This window comes from Centruroides sculpturatus, unplaced genomic scaffold, assembly GCF_000671375.1.
Source record: "Centruroides sculpturatus isolate CEXI.00-Female unplaced genomic scaffold, Cexi_2.0 scaffold1888, whole genome shotgun sequence".
Lineage (NCBI taxonomy): Eukaryota > Metazoa > Arthropoda > Arachnida > Scorpiones > Buthidae > Centruroides > Centruroides sculpturatus.
Window position 1 is genome coordinate 21,748 of NW_019386155.1, and position 20,127 is coordinate 41,874.

At 29.4% G+C, this 20,127-nt stretch overlaps 1 protein-coding gene across 1 annotated transcript in view; it reads right to left on the reverse strand.

Moving 5' to 3' along the window:
* LOC111613835 (uncharacterized protein C3H1.02c-like) overlaps positions 1 to 20,127 on the reverse strand; it is a 53,270-nt gene that overhangs the window by 18,474 nt on the left and 14,669 nt on the right. Inside the window, exons 6-12 of the mRNA XM_023355188.1 lie at positions 16,141 to 16,251; positions 14,199 to 14,290; positions 9,294 to 9,396; positions 8,001 to 8,075; positions 7,807 to 7,917; positions 3,703 to 3,846; positions 1,661 to 1,832 (exon numbers count right to left, since the gene is read on the reverse strand). Coding sequence (XP_023210956.1) covers positions 1,661 to 1,832; positions 3,703 to 3,846; positions 7,807 to 7,917; positions 8,001 to 8,075; positions 9,294 to 9,396; positions 14,199 to 14,290; positions 16,141 to 16,251 — 808 coding nt within the window. The remainder of the gene's footprint in view (positions 1 to 1,660; positions 1,833 to 3,702; positions 3,847 to 7,806; positions 7,918 to 8,000; positions 8,076 to 9,293; positions 9,397 to 14,198; positions 14,291 to 16,140; positions 16,252 to 20,127) is intronic.

Below are 20,127 nucleotides of genomic sequence, written 5' to 3' on the forward strand. Positions count from 1 at the left end.
ATTTTATAAAAATCAAATTTTCAAAACTATTAACAAAAAAGTTAATTATGTTTTTCTATAATGAAAAATATAATTAACTTTCAAAACTATTGATTAACATTAACATGAGTAACACTTTGAATTATGTAATCTGCAACTTATATAAATTTGCATTTATGTAAATGTATGTAAATCACAAAAATTAATAAAAATTCTGAGAATTACTTGCAGGCATGAAAGCTTAATGGGGACTAGTGTACCAGTAAGCTTTCATGCCTGCAACTAGCTACTAATAGCAAGTAATGCCCAGTACTAATTTGTACGAATACATCTGTGGCTTGGTGTAGTTGTACACAGACACTTTTTATGAAGACAGTGACTACTTCAGTATGTGTTTATATATATATATATTGAAGTTTCTTATGAAAACACTGAAGTAGTCACTGTCTTCATAAGAAACTTGAATGTTAATAGTAGAAGAAAACTTTATTGTTTTTAATGGTAATAAGAGAGACATCGTGTGGCAGTATAAAAGTATGACAAAATACTTTTATAACTTATATCAGAGTAAATACTGCCACACAATGTCTCTCTTATTACCATTAAAAACAATAAAGTTTTCTTCTATTATTAACATTCAAGTTTCTTATGAAATTACATCTAAGTAATATAAAAATTTATTTTGTGCAAACTTATGTTTTTGGTTCCATAACCTAACTCTAACTGTTACATAAGTCAGGTGATTACGGCACAAAGATTAATACCTTTATTTTTAACAAAATAGAAATTCGTAAAGAAAAATTTTAAATGTACAAAATTTTTCTTTTCATAAGTGAAATATATAATCTAGTAATAAAATACGAAGATATTTTTTAAAATTAAACACTTCGACTGAATTAAAAATCAATACATCGAATTAATAAAAAATATTACATCAAGATTATTAAAATCTATCTAAAGATTATTAGGCATTAATTAATATTATAATCAAACAAAGTTCAAACAACATTACTAGTACATTCAACAATTACATTAGCAAACAGCTTTAGCCCTACATTTATATTATAATTTATAAATGAAAAAAAAGAAAATGCATCAAGATTATTACAAATAAAATTATTAATTTTACAATCTGCATATTAAATACTGTCTAAATTTTTATTGTGCTGCAACTTGAAAAATTCGTAGACTTATAAATTCCCACTGTTGTCAGTCCATCTGTCCCTCCTTAATCTCGAGAACTGAGTTAGATAGATGACATCAGATATGGAAACCTTAGGAGCAGGTGGCCTCAATTAACTGTATACAAACTTCCAGTATAAACCAGAAGTCACATTAGTTCAACTCAAACATTTTTCTCCGAAAAGTGTTAGGTAGATGACTGGTATGACTATTGTTAGAGGAAAAGTATGATGCACAGAGGCAAGCCACTACTAATTTGAGGTGGAGAGCATATATTTTAAATTAAATTAATAAAAGTATGATTAAAAATATCAGCTCAGCATTGTTACGATGTCACAATAAATATTTGCTTATTTAAAATAAAAAAATTAGATACAATAAATAATATATATTAAAAAAAAATAAAATTTGACATTAAATCCAAAAACTTGAATTATTTTAATTGAAAGAAAATGATAAAAACAAATAAAAAGTTTTAAAAATATATAAGAACTTACTGTTACAAATTTTGTATTTATATCATCAAGATGAAAAGAACATGGCATTTCCTGTAACATTTGATCAAAAGTTGGATCTTCCTTACAATTAGTTAATCTTCTAATAGAATGAAATTTTATTTTATCAACTGAAGGAATAGGTACCGACTGAAGTAATTCCTTTGGAGGTTTTATCTAAAATATGAATTAAAAAAAAAGTAAGTTTTAAAAATATTTTCATTGAGAAACTTTTTAACTGTAGTTCAACATTCAAAAAATGTCTCCACATTATAAATAATTACAATGCATAGGAATTTTACAATGTTATGACAAGTTACTTTAGTTTATGTAAATAAGTAAATGTTTTATTTAGATTAAATGTTTTTCAAGATCAAATCTGCCTTGTCTTCAAATCTTTAACCACAAGAATAAATGTATTTGAATAGAGAACAAAATCAAATGTAACTATAAATAGCCTAGTACAAATGACAGTAATTCATTTACATTTCTTATTGTTCATTTTAGGATTTCATATTTTATTTTAATAACAAAATATAATAATTTTATGCATTTATGTTTTTGCTATATTTAGAACACTTCAAAGGTTACGACACATTTTAAATGGTCACTATTCAAATATATATATATGATGTAAACCATACGATGTACTTGAATTGAGAGAAAAATCAAACATCTCCTAAATATTTAATTTGTTTATTTTAAAATTAAAATACAGATACAGTAGAGCGTCGTTCATCATTTTGTTACTTTTTATATTAAATTTTGTCTATTTGCTGTCAAGTTTACCAAAATGAGTATTATTTGAGGGCCTGGGAATGAATTAATTCACTTTCCATTATTTCTAATGGAGAAAATTGATTAACTCTGAACATTGTTCAAATACAGTTCAAATACACANAATATAATAATTTTATGCATTTATGTTTTTGCTATATTTAGAACACTTCAAAGGTTATGACACATTTTAAATGGTCACTATTCAAATATATATATATGATGTAAACCATACGATGTACTTGAATTGAGAGAAAAATCAAACATCTATTTTTGTAGTAAAATATTTGAATATAAAACAAACTTGTTCTCAAAAATCATTTAATCACTCTGCAGCCAAAACTACACATCGCACATGAATGGTGTTTGTGTGTGGTAGTAGCCCCAAGTCTCCCATAGTGCACTATGGTGGTTGCGTCTCAATAGCTATAAGGGTGTGAGAGATATGGGGTTTGAAAGTGGTTGACTTCGAAAATGTGTAACGTTTCAATGAGAATGTTCCTGTTTTTTCTAGAAAGTTCCAGAACCTACAAATGAAATTTGGTACACAGAGTACGTCATAAAAATGCACACTAAGAAAGGATTTTTCGAAATTCCCCCGTAGGGGGGAAAGGGACAGCATTAAGGCTTAACCTGAAGAATGGCTTCTACTGTACTATTTTAGATGCGATTTTTTGTTTTTAACTGCGTTTTAGTACAGTAAGTCATGAAAATGCACACTAAGAAGGGATTTTTTTGATATTCCCCAGTGGGGAAGAGGGAAAGCATTAAAGTTTAATCTGAAGAAAGGCTTCTACTATATTATTTTAGATGCAATTTTTTCTTTTTTAATTATGTTTAGTCTTCATTAAGTACTTAGGAGTATAAATTGATAACATTTCAAACATTGTTATAAATATTTTCTATATATTTTGATTTTTTAACCAAATGTTCAAACTGTTTAAAATTCAAATTTCCTTTTGCATATTGGTTCGATTATAGAACAATTGTAAACGTTCCAGAAAATTTATCAAATTAAAAACAATTTGTTTGATTCTCAGAAATTCTCATCATTCTCAGCATCTTAAATAACAATTACTATGGTTGTTGAAATATTGAATGTAAAGAGGGTTTGCTTGCAAAATCTGCGCGAGTGAAGCCGCAGGTAACAGCTAGTTTCAAAATAAAAAATAACAACAGTGATATTTAATAAAGAATTTGAACTATCAAATTGACTTTATAATAAAAGACTATTGTAACAATTTTATAATAATATTTTTCAATTACTAACATCATTTCTTTTCTTTGCAGCTTGGAATAATTCTTCTTTAGCTTTCAAACCTCCTTCTCCTAAATTTTCTTGCTGCTTAGAAATTCTCAATTCTTCTTCTTTTATCAATTTTTCTTTTAATTCAGGACTAGGTTCTCCAATAACCTATAACAAAATTAAAATTCTTTTAATCATATTTAAATTTATTATATTTAAAATTTCTTCTCTAAAATAAGAGAAGTGAAATAAGGTTCACTATACAAATATTTTATATAAGATAGCAAATTAAATAATTTCTAATATATATTTTGAGAAGTAAGCAATAAAAGCTTGCCAAATGCCGAAACAATAACTTAAAAGATGTTTTTCATAACATCGGATATGAAGCTGTAAAGGCATTTTTATCCATTTATTAAACAACTTAAAATATGAATATGAAACTGTTCAATATTTAATTGAAGAACTATAGATTTCATAGTGTATTAATTTACTATCATAATATGGGTATGCATATTGTTAGTTTTTGGTATCACATCATCCCAGACTAAATCGTAAACAAATGCTGCAGTAAGTACAGGTATACCTCGCCTTATGTCGGTAATTGGTTCCAGGAGAGGCGACTTAAGTCGAAAAACGACACAAGTTGAATTTACTTGTCACTAGGCTAAACCACATAACCATTCCCAGTTCTGTATTTTATTTATAAATGCATTTTTAATAATATATGGTTAATAAGAATCTATTTTAAGCTTACAAACAAATAAATTTTAGTTTTTAATATAATGCAGAAAAAAGTAATCTAAATTTACGAATTCATGTACATACAGTACATACTTGTAAATGTACATGTTTATAATTTGGCGATGTTTACAGTACATCGCGGACTCTATTTGTGAATGTGGTTTGCTCTAAGACACTATAAAATAAGATGATTTTGTTAAATAACAAATACAATTATTAAAATTATCTTGCAACAGTAGAAAATAAACTAATTTATATTAAATTTACCAATATCGAGTGGTGCTGACAATGAAGCCAAATGATAGATATTGGAACTACTATGGAAAACACCAATATTGAAAATATATATAAATGGTTTGCTGTATATTAGTTAATATGACGATTTTAGTCTCTGTAATCCAAAAATATTCTTGGTAGACAAATCTCACAGCAATCTTATTGGCAAATTAAATTTATTTTGTAAAGACTACATCAAATGCATTTCGGGCTGGTCTAATATTTTCCAGTCCCTCTTCAGTGCTAAAACAATAACAAAGAACGTAAAATGTTTAACTAAAACACGACATAGATGTATATCTACACCAAAATTATAAATTTTGGAGAAAAACTTACAATAACCGCTGGTGGTAATTACAATGATATTTCCATGGGTAGGGGTGGTAAACTTTGCACACATTTGTAGGAATCCTAAAATTACAATTATCTTTTTTTGTACAAAACAATATAAGGCTAATACAAGTAATATCTTAAGTAAGTAAGTATAAGTACAAGTAAGTATAAGTAACAATACTTATACTTACAAGTTTAAGAAACCTTTCCACACACGTGTATAATAAACACACTAAAACCCTAATTATTAAAAAAATTCTTTGACAAACAATTGTATAGCTAATTCCAAAGCACTACAAATTTTTAACATCATTAGCATCAGTATACCATCAACACTTCACAACAGTAATCAAGTGATGACGTCTTAATACATAACCATTTATTTTATTCTAGCGCCATCCAGGCGTGTACTAGAAACTAGAGTTAAAGAACACGAAGCAGCCATTCGGCTTAAGTATAATAATTCTCCGTGGTTTAACCACATCAATAGTAATAATTGTAATATTAATAGAAACAATGTAAAAATTTTACATATTGAAAAAGATATTTATAAAAGAAAATTCAAAGAACATATAGAAATTAGAAAACAAAATAATAATAATTTAATAAATCAGTCGAAAGGGATGGAAATAAATTATAGCTGGTATAATCTGATAGATGGCGCTAGAATAAAATAAATGGTTATGTATTAAGACGTCATCACTTGATTACTGTTGTGAAGTGTTGATGGTATACTGATGCTAATGATGTTAAAAATTTGTAGTGCTTTGGAATTATCTATACAATTGTTTGTCAAAGAATTTTTTAATAATTGGTTGGTTTTAGTATGTTTATTATACACGTGTGTGGAAAAGTTTCTTAAACTTGTAAGTATAAGTATTGTTTAAGATATTATTTGTATTAGCCTTATATTGTTTTGTACAAAAAAAGATAATTGTAATTTTAGGATTCTTACAAATGTGTACAAAGTTTACCACCCCTACCCATGGAAATATCATTGTAATTACCACCAGCGGTTATTGTAAGTTTTTCTCCAAAATTTATAATTTTGGTGTAGATATACATCTATGTCGTGTTTTAGTTAAACATTTTACGTTCTTTGTTATTGTTTTAGCACTGAAGAGGGACTGGAAAATATTAGACCAGCCCGAAATGCATTTGATGTAGTCTTTACAAAATAAATTTAATTTGCCAATAAGATTGCTGTGAGATTTGTCTACCAAGAATATTTTTGGATTACAGAGACTAAAATCGTCATATTAACCAATATTGAACACTTAATTAAAGACCACTAAAATAAGATGACAACACAGTCACAGATGTTTTCATGTTTCGTTCTCTAGGATTTATGATGATTATATTAACATTTACTGTAAATGTACATATTTTAATATGATTTTATGTGCTTTAACACTTTTCTAGTGATATTACGACTTCAATATTTATGGCGGACAGACGTAAAGTCAAATAAAATGACTTAAACTTAATTTTTATTTTTCCATATATTTTTTTTTTTGACAAACGACATATAATCGAGAACGACATATAATCGAGAACGACATATAATCGAGAACGACATAACTCGAGGTATACCTGTAATTACAGATTGAAAAGCATTAATAAAGAAATTCTACTTGTGGTCTTGTAAGAGTTGGTGGACAAAAACAGCAAATTTGTGAAGAGATAATCCCATTGATTACATAATTATAAATAAATAATACATAAATTTGGTTTTAAGTTTTATTGTTTAATGGCTTATATTTTTATTTGTAATAGAATTTACAAAGAGGGGGTAATCACTCAAAATGTATTTACCAAATTAATAAAATTTTTAGCAAAAACAATTTGTCAGTCGTTTCATCTATCTAGAACCTGAACATTGGAGAAAAGAATAAAAGAAAGAATATTGCCAGATATAACTTTTATAAAAGGCAATTTACATTTGTACTTAAATATGATATAGATTTTATCTTTTAACAACAATTTTTTATTAATGTTTTAATATGTTCTGTTTGTGATGTGAAAATATAAAATAGATTTTGTCCAATTTATACTATCAATTGCAGTCTTAAAAAATTAAATAGTACAGACATTTAAAATGGCTCTTTATATACTAGAGCATTGATTATCGGAATGTCGATCAACCGAAAGCTTTCCAGCCGGCAAATTTAAATTTCAGCTAGTGCTGTGGCACTGCAATCTATGGCTATGTCTTGGGCTACTCCAATATTATTTTTGTTGGTGTGCATGTTTTAGCTGGCAGCACTGACATGACCACGAGAGGGTACTTAAGGACGCACCAGGATTTGAACGAATTTCAATATGGGATAGGATAGGTTAATATATTTTTTTGTACATAATCAGTTATCCGAACAATCAATTTTTTTCAAACAACCCCAGTCCCCAATTGATTCGGATAATCGATGCTCTATTGTATTTATATGATATTTTCAAGAGAATATTTGATTTTCTTACTTAGAATAAAGTAGTTCAAGCAAGAATAAAGATAAAAATGTATGAAATTATAAATAAAAACTTATTAATTTCTTATTCATTCATATAATAAAATCTTGACAACGCTACAACAAACATCATAAACAATCTGCAAATTTCTTGTTTATTACATTCATTTTTTAATTTGTCACATGTACTGATAAATTTATGATAAAATCAATTATATTAAACAATTACACTAAAATTAAGATGTAATATACAGTTTATATAATATTAATAATTTAATGATTACATATTAATCATTCATTTAATTTTACTTACTGTTACAACATTTTCAACTAAGAAATACTTCCTTAAAAGATTCTGCCAATATTTCATGTCTCTTTTTGCTAATTCATTAAACAGATGAATATTTCTCATTCTCTGTTCTAACTGAAATAATTAAACAGAACATTTTGAATTTCTTGTATATATTAAATAAATAAGTCACGTAAATGATAATAATTTATGCTTACCTCTTCTGTAGATTTGCCGTAAAGAAAGTCGAGAATAATAATTTCAATAAACATACGATGACAGGCTTTCTCTATCTAAAGCAAGAAAAAAAAATTAACTAAATTTCACATATAAATTAAAATAATTATTTTTAATTATCACATCATAAAAGATTTATAAAAAAAATTAATTATTTTTAAATTTAAATAGAACTTTTTATATTTTTTAACTAACCTATCTGAGGCAGTTAAGTCCTCAGCCTAACATTTTGGGGACCCAAAATTGAATATCAGCCAAAAACTCAGATAATTTTGTTATGGGCAGTCAAATAAATAACCCATGCTTCTCTATGCATTTTTCAATGCTAAAAACATCACAAGTTAATAAGTAAAAGTTACGGGTGTCTGAATGAATGTTGGTTCATGTCATTTCAGAGAAACAAGAAAAACAAGTAATTACTTATTGTAAAATGCTCACAATACTATGCTTCAATTTTTAATCACATTTTTAATTAAAAATATATGCTCTCCACCTCAAATTAGTAGTGTGATGACCCTGTACATCATACTTTTCATTTATCAATCGAGTCCTACGAATCATCTATCTAACATCTTTCGGGGGAAAAATTTTTGAATTGAAATAACATGTCTTCTGGTTTGCACGGGAAGTTCTTATATAGTTAACCGAGGCCTCCTGCCTCTAATCTTTCCATATCTGATCTCAGCTTTCATCTATCTAATTCTGTTCTTGAGATTATAGAAAGACAGACTGATGACTGGGAATTTATAGATCTACAATAAATTGCATCACAAAAATCACATGACTTTCCGTCAAGACCAGAAATTCATATCTAGATAATCAGGGCCTATAGCTCTAAGCTTTCCCTACCTAGTCTCGATTTTCATCTATCCACTCCATTCTCAACATTAAGGAAGGACAGATGAACAATGAGAACCTATAAATCTGCAATTTGAAAATTGCAGCCCAATAAATCACTAACATTCCAATATTCTGTTGCTTAAACCATAACTATTATCTTTAAATTATGAGGCTGTGTTTAATCAGTCTTTAAAAGTTAGCTACAAATATTAATAAAATGATTTATTGCACTAAAAATACTTCATACAAACAGCTATTTACAAAATATAATTTTTATAAAAATATTTTTAATAATTTCATTAATAGCAAAAATTTTTATTGTGGTAACCCACAATAAAAAGATTTTTAAAATTAACCTTAAAAAACCCTTTTTAAGAACTTTAATTATAAATGTGTGTGTGTGTGTTTTGAATAATAAAATGAATAATTCTTACGTCGTTTAATATATTTAATTTCGAATTATGTATTATCGTCAAAATTCTTTTCATATCAAACTCTTCCTCGCCAGTCGCTAGTTTGGTAAGAACTTCTAATAATCTGAAATAAATACAAATATTGATTTAAAGTATTTCATAATATCTGTGTTAAAATTTACAATAATCTGTTAATTCTAAAAATTTATTTACTGATAAGTAAATATGTTTGCTTGACTTGAGAATAGATGTTGTAAATGTGAAAATAAACTGAAATAGAGTGGTATTTTGTACTTCAAATGTCCCAGAGTTCAAATGCTAAATTCAAGAGAAATTCAGGGTGGAGTTTGAATGACATTTCTATGTTTAAACTGCACTCACTGCATAAACACCATCTGTCCTGTACCTAAGTTGTCTCTTGCTGTGAAAGCATCTTTTGCATTATGTTCATGTGTTTTCAATGCTTTTTATGCTTCATTTTTTGGTGCGTTTGGTTATATATATATAACACCTATCTATTAACCATTACATCCAAGAAAAGGGTGGAAGCAAGAAAGCCTAAGAGGAAGGTTTTAGTATCAACAACTGAAATGAAAAACTGAATTTATCACAAAGAATAATACAGTAAGTGTAGCATATCTGGTGTCCATGTTTAAGATACCGAAGTCAACAGTGTGCCACAATTTTTATTTTATTACACAGTATTTACATATTTTATTTATTTTTTTCATGTTTTAATTTATTGTTTAGAACATTTAATTTTGTTACTTTTTATATTAAATTTTGTCTATTTGCTGTCAAGTTTACCAAAATGAGTATTATTTGAGGGCCTGGGAATGAATTAATTCACTTTCCATTATTTCTAATGGAGAAAATTGATTAACTCTGAACATTGTTCAAATACAGTTCAAATACACAGGCCTCTGAGGATACATGTTAAGGAATTTGGTTAGTTTGAAATATGGCTACTTAGAAAATTCAAAGTGAAAATTCTGTCCAAACTGTGTTATGCTTATGTTAACTCATTCATTTAGATCAAAGTGCATCCATACTATAAGAGAACAACAAACCAAGAACAACTCTAATCTGGTCAACATGGTTTTGCCTTTACAGTATCACCTTACCCATGAACTACCCTTTTTTCACTTATCTCATAAAATACGACTAGGTTTCGGAATTGCAAGAGTGGACCACAAGCAGCAGATTGAGATATTTTTAGGGCTCTAGGCTACTAGAATTGGGCATATTACTGCTTTTGGCCACTTTTAAAATAATTTCGGTTATATGTTGAGGAATTCTGCTTTACTTTCTATAAAAGCTATCTGGCAACCTTTGAGGTTCTCACTGAACATGTACTGTTTAACTGCAGTTTGTTTATGTTATTATTATTAATTAATGAAAATAGCATTCTGTGTATATAGCCATATTCAGTTTGCTTAATAAATTACATCAGTTATGTGGCATTTGGTATATTGTACATATATATGTGTATCTTAGATATTTGAAGTCGTGATTATATGATTATGATTATGATAAATTCTCAATAGAAGCTTACAAAAGGAAATAGAATTTGATAAAATTAGCTTTTTCTTCACTATATGCTAAATAAATTGTTTGAAGTCCTCAATTAACATTTAAAATCAATGTTTAGTGAATAAAATATATCTTCAAATTCATGATTATGAAAATGGGGTGATTAATATAAGATTAAAAATATAAATGACATCTATGTATCTAATGTTGTTGTTATTTTAAAATTAAAATACAGATACAGTAGAGCGTCGTTCATCCAAAAATCAATTATCCGAAAAAATTCTAGTCCGCAAATTTAAATTTTCACTAGTGCTGTGGCGCTGCAATCTTTGGCTATGTCTTGGGCTACTCCAATATTTTTTATGTTTGTGTATATGTTTTAGCTGGCAGCACTGGCACTTTTGTGTGGTGTTTTTCTGAGGACTGTGTCGTGCCGAATTAAACGTTTTTGATACTAGATTAACTCCTAAAGTATTTTTTTTTTGTTTTTATATTTTCAATATATTTATTTTGTTTGTATAAAATAAAGAAATAATTTTTAACGATACAATAGCCACGATTATTATTTTAAAAAGTTTACGTTAGGCTTAACATCAACGAAAATTCAACGCGAAGCGACACGCAACGGAGAAAAATTTCAACATGGGATAGGTTAATATATTTTTTCGTACATAATCAGTTATCCGAAAAATAAGTTATCTGAACAATCCCAGTCCTCAATTGATTCGGATAAACGACGCTCTACTGTATTTCTTATACTTTTTAATTTGTTGTTGAAGTTGAACTATAATGTGTTTTTGCGTACATAATCGGTTATCCAAAACATCAGTTATCTGAACAATCCCAGTCCCCAATTGATTCGGATAAACGACGCTCTACTGTATTTCTTATACTTTTTAATTTGTTGTTGAAGTTGAACTATAATGTGTTTTTGAAGTCAACTATAATTTCATATGATTTTGTTAAAATCATATAAATCATTATCAAGAAATAAATTCATCATTTCAATAAATATAATGCAATAAATGAAAATAAATTATTAATACATTCATTGTTCAATGATCTTTATTTTTTCATTTAAAATTTTCAAAACATACTTGTATCACAAACAATCTAGAGGGTGTCCAGTAAATCTGGACCATTATTATTACCATTTCTTTCATTACAGGGAAACCACATCACTATGGAAGAACAAAATCAAGCGAATTTGATTGTGGAAATCCACAGTCACCAAAAAGTGGCCAGAGAATTCAATATGCTCCATCCAGATCATAGACCAATCATGTACAGATGTGTTGGTAAGCTCACTGCCAAAGACTGTTACAGAAGAGGAAAGCAGTAATAATCCTTTCTTCTTCTGTAATAGCCTTGGTGGTCCATTACAAGGCCTGTCATGGATGCTCCCAGATGAGCTTATCAATACATCTGTGTGTGACTAGTCCCCAGTCCGGATGGAGCCTATTAAATTCCCTGACCACTTCTTTGTGACTGAGTCCCCACCATCAAAATAAGTTTAATTCATTCCTCCACAGTCAGTGACATAGTTTTCCTGTAATGAAAGAAATGGTAATGTGAGAAACTCCTACAAGGTCCAGACTTATAGGATAATAATTGTTAAATTGTTACACAATTATTATCCTACAATTAACTAACCTACTAAATTATAACATATTTCTTTCTTAATTTGTAAAAATTAATAATATTTTATTATTTTTTAAGTTTTTCATAATGTTTCTTGAAATTAGTTTAGAGAATAAAAATATAAATAATAAAAAGTACCTTGGTTTAATATTATTTAACTGAACTTTCAAAACACATTCAAAATCCATAGAAATAAGTGTTTGTGAATTTTCAATTAAAGAAGCATTAACCTAAAATAATAATTTGAAAAAATTACAAAAGTTACTTTCACAAAAATAATTTTAACTTTATTATATTATAAACTCAAGCTTTAAAGACAAACTTATAATTAGAATCAAATTTCTAAACATATAAAATTTTAAAATTATTTATGATCAGACTAATTTATATGATGATTCAAACAAGCAATAATTTTACATTCGCATTTATATACACTGAAGATAATTATTCCTGCAGAGTCAGTATTCAAAAACTGCAATAATTTAATTTCTATCACTTAAAAATGTTTTATAATCTAGAATCTTTCTTGAAATCACACTTCAAATATCTAGAAGTAACAACTTGAATTTAGAATTGCTTCATTATATAATTTAATGTTTTATATATATATAAAATATGAAGTTTATAATCAAGTTTAAATTACAGTCATGCATCAGATAACATTTATTCAGACAGTGCCAACTACATATGTCCATAGTCACATGAAGTTATATTATTAAAGTAAGGAAAATTTTGGTGACTGAAAACTTTGGGGATGTTGGCTTAACCTAGCAGAAAAAAGCTTATTAAGAACTTTGCAATCATGTTTCCAAGTTCTTAAGCTTTTATTTGTGAATGCTGGTTATTTGGTTAATANTGTATTTCTTATACTTTTTAATTTGTTGTTGAAGTTGAACTATAATGTGTTTTTGAAGTCAACTATAATTTCATATGATTTTGTTAAAATCATATAAATCATTATCAAGAAATAAATTCATCATTTCAATAAATATAATGCAATAAATGAAAATAAATTATTAATACATTCATTGTTCAATGATCTTTATTTTTTCATTTAAAATTTTCAAAACATACTTGTATCACAAACAATCTAGAGGGTGTCCAGTAAATCTGGACCATTATTATTACCATTTCTTTCATTACAGGGAAACTACATCGCTATGGAAGAACAAAATCAAGCGAATTTGATTGTGGAAATCCACAGTCACCAAAAAGTGGCCAGAGAATTCAATATGCTCCATCCAGATCATAGACCAATCATGTACAGATGTGTTGGTAAGCTCACTGCCAAAGACTGTTACAGAAGAGGAAAGCAGTAATAATCCTTTCTTCTTCTGTAATAGCCTTGGTGGTCCATTACAAGGCCTGTCATGGATGCTCCCAGATGAGCTTATCAATACATCTGTGTGTGACTAGTCCCCAGTCCGGATGGAGCCTATTAAATTCCCTGACCACTTCTTTGTGACTGAGTCCCCACCATCAAAATAAGTTTAATTCATTCCTCCACAGTCAGTGACATAGTTTTCCTGTAATGTAATGGTAATGTGAGAAACTCCTACAAGGTCCAGACTTATAGGATAATAATTGTTAAATTGTTACACAATTATTATCCTACAATTAACTAACCTACTAAATTATAACATATTTCTTTCTTAATTTGTAAAAATTAATAATATTTTATTATTTTTTAAGTTTTTCATAATGTTTCTTGAAATTAGTTTAGAGAATAAAAATATAAATAATAAAAAGTACCTTGGTTTAATATTATTTAACTGAACTTTCAAAACACATTCAAAATCCATAGAAATAAGTGTTTGTGAATTTTCAATTAAAGAAGCATTAACCTAAAATAATAATTTGAAAAAATTACAAAAGTTACTTTCACAAAAATAATTTTAACTTTATTATATTATAAACTCAAGCTTTAAAGACAAACTTATAATTAGAATCAAATTTCTAAACATATAAAATTTTAAAATTATTTATGATCAGACTAATTTATATGATGATTCAAACAAGCAATAATTTTACATTCGCATTTATATACACTGAAGATAATTATTCCTGCAGAGTCAGTATTCAAAAACTGCAATAATTTAATTTCTATCACTTAAAAATGTTTTATAATCTAGAATCTTTCTTGAAATCACACTTCAAATATCTAGAAGTAACAACTTGAATTTAGAATTGCTTCATTATATAATTTAATGTTTTATATATATATAAAATATGAAGTTTATAATCAAGTTTAAATTACAGTCATGCATCAGATAACATTTATTCAGACAGTGCCAACTACATATGTCCATAGTCACATGAAGTTATATTATTAAAGTAAGGAAAATTTTGGTGACTGAAAACTTTGGGGATGTTGGCTTAACCTAGCAGAAAAAAGCTTATTAAGAACTTTGCAATCATGTTTCCAAGTTCTTAAGCTTTTATTTGTGGATGCTGGTTATTTGGTTAATATATGAAGCCTTTAAATCAAATAACCAGCATTTTCAGATCCTAAAAATTAAACTTTCCAGAAAATCTTGCAAAAAGTTTTTAATTTCCTAATTTAAAATAAATATTATATAATAAAATAAAAAAAATTATGGCAAATAGAAACAATTATAAACATTTTAATTAATACTGTTTGTGTACATTATCTTGGCTATTTAGTCAATACAGGTACACTAAAATACCCCACACAGTTATGACAAATATGTGTGACCGTAGGGTCGGCACCTCTTCGGCGCCCTCTCTGGATGACACCACCGAGTCTCTAAGGGACTCGGAAAACGCGACTTTATGTCACGAGATTCGCGAGCGGTAGCGTGTGAGCGCTTGGATTCGGAGCAGAGGTGAGGAGAGAGACGAGGAAGTGACTCACTCGGACTTCATATGTTCTAACAAAAATTCCATTTTAATAATAAACAAAGAAAATACAGAGATATCGGGCATATTAGCGGACTTAATTATACTATTCCGTTCGAGAGAGAGAGTTTACAACCGAATCGCGGGTTGATAAATACCTTTCTTTTTCCTAGGTCGCAGATCTNAACTACATATGTCCATAGTCACATGAAGTTATATTATTAAAGTAAGGAAAATTTTGGTGACTGAAAACTTTGGGGATGTTGGCTTAACCTAGCAGAAAAAAGCTTATTAAGAACTTTGCAATCATGTTTCCAAGTTCTTAAGCTTTTATTTGTGAATGCTGGTTATTTGGTTAATATATGAAGCCTTTAAATCAAATAACCAGCATTTCCAGATCCTAAAAATTAAACTTTCCAGAAAATCTTGCAAAAAGTTTTTAATTTCCTAATTTAAAATAAATATTATATAATAAAATAAAAAAAATTATGGCAAATAGAAACAATTATAAACATTTTAATTAATACTGTTTGTGTACATTATCTTGGCTATTTAGTCAATACAGGTACACTAAAATACCCCACACAGTTATGACAAATATGCATATAATATGGTATTCACACAATGTCATATTACATAATTCCTACTGTAAATTAGGAATTATGTAATATGTATCATGAATGTTAAACAACACACAACTGCATTTAAAAATTTTCTATTACTTTTGTTATATTTTTAAAATTACTTTAAAAAATTAATACTAACATTTAAAACTGATGATAAAAACTAAAACATCTTTCATAATATTATGTATTTAAAAATTTTTCATACTTACATCACTACAATATGGTTCTTCAATCTCTACAAATTCCCTTTGTAATGGAGAAACTGAAGTATTATGAAGATATTCCAGAAGTAATTCAAGAGCTACACATTCTTCAATTTCCTGAAATAGACATGCATTTTAAATATATATAGTAAATACACATTTGACAATACATATGTTCTTAACAGATTCTATATCATTATATAAATATTTTTCACATTTTTTTTTTATAACTCTTTACAGGCTATTTCAAAAACTTGATAAATACAAACAAAAACTTATTAACCAGTAACAGAACTTTACAGCAACTTCCGAATGTTTTTGGCCTTCACCAAGACCTGCCTCAGATTTTTAACTAAGCTGACTTCCAAACTAGAATGTTAGAATAAGGATGTTCGAAAAGTTGATTTTAAATTTTCAAATATCTCAAATTCACACAGCTGATTGACTGCTCAAATCTTTTATACAGATACATCCACGCATGTGCCACCATATCACAGTCCTTAAAGTTAATACAGTTGCTGTTCAGGTTGGCTTTATACATTTCCAAAGTCTCCAGGCTACAAGTATGGTCTGTTTGAAAGGCTTGCCTAATTAATCTGGTGTTCTGGAGGTCTGCATATACTTCCGGGTCAGTGACATACGTGGACAAGGCGGTGGTATCACTATTGTTTGCAAAGTCATATTAATGTTCACATGCTCTTTTACATATTGATTGTATGGTTGAGAAAATATATACTAAGTCCCTTTGGAATCTATCATCCCTTACAGGTATAGAGTACACTCCTGAGGCTCTACTTTGATCCATTTTATCTTTTGTGTTGCATAGCAACTTGTATATTGTACTGGATCTTCTGTACTGCAGGGGTGCACAACCTGCGGCCCGCGGGCCACATACCGCCCCCTATCAATGTTTATGCGGCCCGCGGACGGTACAGGTCAAATCCCTTCTTTCGAAGTTTCTAAGTGTAGAACTTTTTCCCTTTCATAAAGTCCTTAGCACCCAACTGTTTTATGACTTTCCCAGAGGTGAGAAATGGGGGATTGTTCTATAAATAAGTCTATTTTTAGCTAACACTTTCTGCTTTAGATATCGAATATTTTAAAATGATGTTAGAACGTCATTTCCGATGTTATCGGGAAGTTTCTATTTTGGCGGGAAATCTTCAATTTTATGCTTCGGAAAACTTGCCTATTCGTCTAAATAGCGTCAAATAACAAAAATAAGTGAAAATAGCGCTGAAAAACCATGAAAATAACGATTTTTTAGCATTTGTTTACATTCTAGATTCTGATTGGTATAGTCGAATTTGAATCAATCTTTTCTGAAAAGACGCTTATTCGTCAACCTAATGTCATTCAAACTAGAAAAAAACTAACCAGAGTTCAAAAAGGAATGTACAAAAAGCTATAAAACCAATAATTTACAACAATATCTCTCCATAGACAAAGAATAGAAAAAAAATTTTTCACATCAAATTTATTATTATTAAGTTGGACCAAGAAAATTAATACTGTAGTTGGAATAGAGTCATTACGACTAAAAGGAAGCCATTTGCATTAAAATATTTTGGATTTAATAATTATTACAAACCGCGTCAAGCCATAAACTTGTCAACAAAGAGGGTTGTAAAATGATTCCGTGTAGCTAGAAAGCTGCGGTTTTTTTTGTTTGAAAGAAAACAGATATATTTAGGTTATTTAAGTAGTAAATTAATTGGAACTTTTTATTTACTTTTATTTTTACATTCTTTTTTTCGTAAATTTAAAATTAAATTATTATTTTTAATTTTTATTTTATTTGAAATTTAACAGTCGTAAACTGTGATATATTTAGGACAGAAAAAAAAAAACAGATTGATTCTAGCGCCAATTTGAAACGAGATATCGCAATTTTAATAATTATATTTAAAATATTCAGATTTTCCACTGCACTGTGTTAATCACTTTTGATTCATTTCTGAACACGGGGGTAAAACTGACGGGCCATAAATATAATTTAGGTAAGAATGGTAACCACATTTATGATGGATTAGTGTCCTGCACCTGGCATGTTGACGATCTGACTCACAAATTCTGAGAAATGGTGGAGACGCCCGGACAGGGGTCAAACAAATTAAGACCTGCCTGGCCACGTGTGCGTAATAGTCTTCTGTCCCCGCCTCTTTAGTCTTTGGTCAGAGTGGATACAGAACAAAGCACGTGGTAGTCTAGCTTGCCTTATCTCAAACATGATTTGTTGCGGGCCTCAGAATTTTCGGCACAATGAGACATTGTTTTGCAGAGTGAACAGTATGGCGCCGGGCATTAAACGCAAGGTCAATCGCGAGAATCATCAGTTTCAAGAAGTGGAAGTGTGGACTAACAAGTACTGTTTTGTGCAACAGAACAACAGCATTATTTGCCTTTTGTGCAATGGAACAATAGCAGTGCCAAAAGAATTCAACCTGAAGCGACATCATGAAAGCCAACACAAGGATTTCCTTCTGCAAGGTACGGAACGCAAACGGAAAATCGAATCGTTACGACGATCACTAATCAGCCAACAAAATGTGTTCAAGAAACAATCTGGAGAATTGGATGCGGCTGTTGAAGCCAGCCTAGAAATATCTGCTTTAATAGCCAAGAATGGGAAACCTTTCACAGATGGCGATATGATAAAAAAGTGTCTTATCATCGCAAGTGAGATGTGTCCTGAGAAGACAGTGTTTTCAAACAATCAGTCTTAACCACATGACGATACAACAAAGAATCTCGCAAATTGCATCAGACATTTCTGGCCAACTTAATATTTTAGTTGCAAACTGTGCTTATTTTTCTTTGGCTGTGGAAGAATCCACTGACATATCATCAACAGCACAAGTGATTGTGTTTATTAGAAGTGTTTCACTAGATTTTATTGTGAATGAAGAATTTCTTGGCATGGCATCACTTTCTGGACATACAACTGGTGCTGACTTATTTACTAGTTTATTGAGCGTTTGCAACAAATCAGCACTGGACTTTGACAAGCTATCCAGCATTGCCACTGATGGAGCACCATCTATGGTTGGATGTGAGAATGGCATGGTCACCTTGCTGAAAAACCACCTTGGGGACAGGCAAAAGGAGTTAGTCCAGTATCATTGCATAATTCACCAACAGCAACTTTGTGCAAAGAAGCTGGGATTTGAACGTCTGCTGAAAGATGTATATGATACTGTGAACTTAATCCGCCGTCATGGACTCAACCATCGACTCTTCACATCATTTCTTGAAGAAATAGATGCTGATTATGCTGACCTGCCCACGTATACTGAAGTTTGTTGGCTGAGCAAGGCAGCAGTCCTCAAGAGATTTGTGGAGCTATTGGGGCCTATTATCACTTTCCTCTAATAACGGGGGAACACTACAAGGAATTTGGAGGAACAAAGATGGCAGTGTGATTTAGCTTTCCTTGCTGACATTACTTCTTATCTAAACGACCTTAATTTGAGATTGCAGGAAAAGATGCAACTTGTTTCTCAGTTGACAAGTAACATCAATGCATTTATGACCAAACTATCACTTTTCAAGTCTCACATGCAATCAGAGAACTTTACACACTTTCCACATTGCAAGGCCATGAAAGAGAAATACCCACATATGAAGATGGATTACTCTGACCAAGTTAACACCCTCCTTACATCATTCAATGAGAGGTTTGGTGAATTCCAGAAATACAAGATCTACCTGCAACTTTTTTCAACTCCATTTGATGTGAAAGTGGAAGATACCCCTCCAGATGTCCAACTTGAGTTGATAAACATCCAGTGCAGTGATGAATTGAAATCACAGTTTAAAAATTCTAATCTCCTCACATTCTACAAAGAACTGCCTGATACATCATTTCCAAAACTGAAAGACAATGCTCGATTTTGTGCAAGCATGTTTGGCAGTACCTTCCGTGTTTCCCCGAAAATAAAACACTATCTTATATTAATTTTTGCTCTGAAAGATGCACTAGGTCTTATTTTC